Below are 3,107 nucleotides of genomic sequence, written 5' to 3' on the forward strand. Positions count from 1 at the left end.
AGCCCCGCGACTCCCCACTGCGCCCAGCCACCCTTGAGCCCTGGGACCCCTCCCCTATGACCGACCCTGCCCTCTCTCTGTTACCCTGGCCCCCATCCTGGCCCCCGCCCATGTGGAGTTCCAGGGCTCGGTCCAAAGTTCCGCATCTCCTCGACGATGACTTCATCTCTGACCCCTAGGATGCCCCCTCCACTTACCTGGTCTCTCTGAACGTTTATCTCGCCCCTTCCCAAAGACCCTGTCTCTGACCCCAGTGACCCTTCTTTACGTTGTTTCTGTCCCCCAAGTACCTCACCTCTTCTCCAGCCACCCTGTCCTGGACCTCTAGCTCCTCCCCCACCCCAAACCTAAGACCGTTTAAATTCTTTCCGCGGGTGCCCCTCCCATACGCGCAGGCCCTGGCCCAAGGGAGCTATCACAGCGCCCACCTCGCCTCTGTCCGTGGCCCAGCTGCGGCCCCTGATTACCCCCAAATCCCTGCGGACAGCTCTGGGCCCTGGCCCAGGCTGCATGTGCCTAAGTGGCCCAGCCAGAGATTAGCTGGGGGACTAGAGGGGAACACGGAGGCAGGAGGGGGTGGCTAGATGCGGGGCTGGGGCCAGCCAGTGCCGAGAGACTCCATTCAGCCTAATCCTTCCCTGAGGCATGACAGAGCTGGAAGGTCCCACACGGCCCCGCCCCTGCCCTCCCCCAGCTAATTAGTGATTAGTGATTAGTGATTAGTGACTATTGATCGCCTGCTGCTTCACCCAGTAGGCGGCTGCTTTGGCAAGGGGTGGGGAAGACCAGAGAAAGAGAGAGGAGTCAAAGACAGTGTTAGAAAGATCCTGAAGGAGACCTGGGCCAGAGCCCCAGGGGCAGTGGAAGCCAGGAGTCGCAGGCCCCGAAAGGAGACCGGGAGCCTGGAGCAAGGAGGAAGGAGGGAGAGAGCTCCTGAAGGACGGGCAAGTGAGCGCGGCATGGGAGAAGGCAGGGTTGTTAATGTTGGACAATTAGGGTTTCCCTGTAAACTGTGCCCCACCAGCCTCTTACCCAGTGTCAACCCAGTGCCAGCTGTGGCGCTGAGACAGCCCTGAGCACACGCACACGCACACACACACACACAAGTCACACTCAGATACATGAACACATCCTGAGGCTCACACTCAAATGCACTCAAAATGACAAGCAGATCACACTCACAAGCCTCGGAGACTCACACAGAGACAACACATGCACCCCAACACATATATCCACCAGAGAGACACACCTCAGGGTAAACACATGAGCACACCCCATACTCACGAGTGCACACAAGCGCACACAGATACTCACACACACTTTCCTACGCACACTCCTGCACGCAGTTATACATATTCACACACCCACAGTCTGTACGTACATGTAAGCACAGCTTCTCACATGCACACAAGCTGGACTAAATGGTAGATACACTCTCCCCCACGGACTCCAACACGGAGGCCCACAGCGGCAGCTCTAGCACACTCAGATACATCCCCGTCGCTCACATCCTCACGCTTACTCTCCCTCAAGTCTTCACCAGATGTTTCATTCCCCTTCAGGGGGCAAAGGAAATTAAACCAGATAGGTCCACAGGGGAGTTTATTTGATGGGGAGAGGAGAGTGGGGAGGAATTAGAAAGGAGGGGCAGGGGAGTACCATCCATCCCCACCACCTCTCACCAGGGGCCTTCACACCTGGGTCGGTTGTGGGACACAGACCCCCTCCCACAGGCAGCTCTATGGGCAGAACTAGGCAGCAGGTCCAAAAGAAGCTCCTGCCAGTGGAAGCAGTTTTTGTGGAGGGGGCTCCTCTGCCCACCTTACGGCTCAAGGTCACCAGGCGGGTTTGGGAGAATCAGGGAGCTCCATCACCAGCGTCACTAGGGCAGCTTCTGCCCTGCTGGAGCTGCTGAGTGCGATCTGGCTGAGCAGGTGGGGGTCCAGGTGTGTGGGGAGAACTGCACCCCTTCCAGATTCTGCAGGGTCTGGGAGTTGGGGTGCAGCGAGTAGGGGTTTAGGGAGCCACCTGTCTGCCCCAAACTGGGTAGGTCACACTTAGGGTAGGAAACAGGAAAGTCAGAGACAGGGGAGCTGATGGAAGAAGATAGGGGTCCTGGGCCTAGGCCCCCATTATGGGACTCACGGCGGGGCACAGATGGCTGCCCTGTGAAGCAGGCACACTTGCACTCACCCCTTCAGAGCCAACACCACACGCCACACCAGCAGACACGCACCCTGGACCCCAGCACTAGACACCCAAGCCTGGCTGCCCCGGACACAGGCACGCACACAGGTGCACACGCTGACCCCCGCACTCCATACCAGCACACACGAGCGCGCCGTGTACACAAATCGAAGCCTACAAGTCGGGAGGGAGGCAGATCAAGTCGGGGCCCCTTTAGCCTCTGTCTTCGCCCTGGAGCCTCAGGGAAGGAGGCAGCCTAGGGAGATGCGGGCGAGGACAGGACAGGAGGAGAGACTCTTTCCAGACAGCCCTTACCCCCTACCCGCCGGGCGTGAGAGAGGGGTGTGTCTGTGGGGTTGTGCAGGGGAGATGGTGTCTCCGCGGGAAATGTGATGGGAGACTGTAGCCAAGTTCGGCGGTATCTGAGTCCGTGTGCGCGCGCGTGTGTTCGAGCTGTGTATCCTCGGAACACAGTGCCCACCTGGCATTGTGACAAGGGCAGAGAAGAGAAATGAGAAGGCGGGGGTGGATGGGCGGAAGGACAGACAGCGATGAAGGCGAGCGAGGTTGGCGCGGAAAGACGGCAAGGCTGACACCCTGCTGGCTTGTCTGTCTGTCTCGCACTCCCGCTCCGTCTGGCGCACTCGCGGGTCGGGCTTCGTCCCCTCCCGCGCCGCGCCTGGAGCGGGATCCGAGTCAGGCCTCCACCCTGGCACCAGTCCCCCGGACCCTCAGCCAACTTGATCTGGGAGAGCGCCTATCCTGAAACGGGAATCTGTCTGTCCGCGTCCCCCACGCCGCGCAAAGTTCGGAAGCTCCGAGCGGGAGGCGGGGCGGGCGTACGGAGCCCCTCGCACTCTGGCACCTTTGCGTCCCGGACCCCAGCGCTCGCGCTACCGCAGGGCAGCCCTTACCTTCCT

The 3,107-nt window shown here is 60.2% G+C and overlaps 1 protein-coding gene across 1 annotated transcript in view; it reads right to left on the reverse strand.

Moving 5' to 3' along the window:
* The window catches only part of NXPH4 (neurexophilin 4), a 10,268-nt gene that overhangs the window by 6,182 nt on the left and 979 nt on the right, over positions 1 to 3,107 (reverse strand). The window contains exons 2-4 of the mRNA XM_024736393.1: positions 2,669 to 2,866; positions 1,840 to 1,987; positions 839 to 902 (exon numbers count right to left, since the gene is read on the reverse strand). Of these exons, the coding sequence (XP_024592161.1) occupies positions 839 to 902; positions 1,840 to 1,987; positions 2,669 to 2,866 (410 nt within the window). The remainder of the gene's footprint in view (positions 1 to 838; positions 903 to 1,839; positions 1,988 to 2,668; positions 2,867 to 3,107) is intronic.

This window comes from Neophocaena asiaeorientalis, unplaced genomic scaffold (genome assembly GCF_003031525.2).
Source record: "Neophocaena asiaeorientalis asiaeorientalis breed wild unplaced genomic scaffold, Neophocaena_asiaeorientalis_V1.1 scaffold134, whole genome shotgun sequence".
Taxonomy (NCBI): domain Eukaryota; kingdom Metazoa; phylum Chordata; class Mammalia; order Artiodactyla; family Phocoenidae; genus Neophocaena; species Neophocaena asiaeorientalis.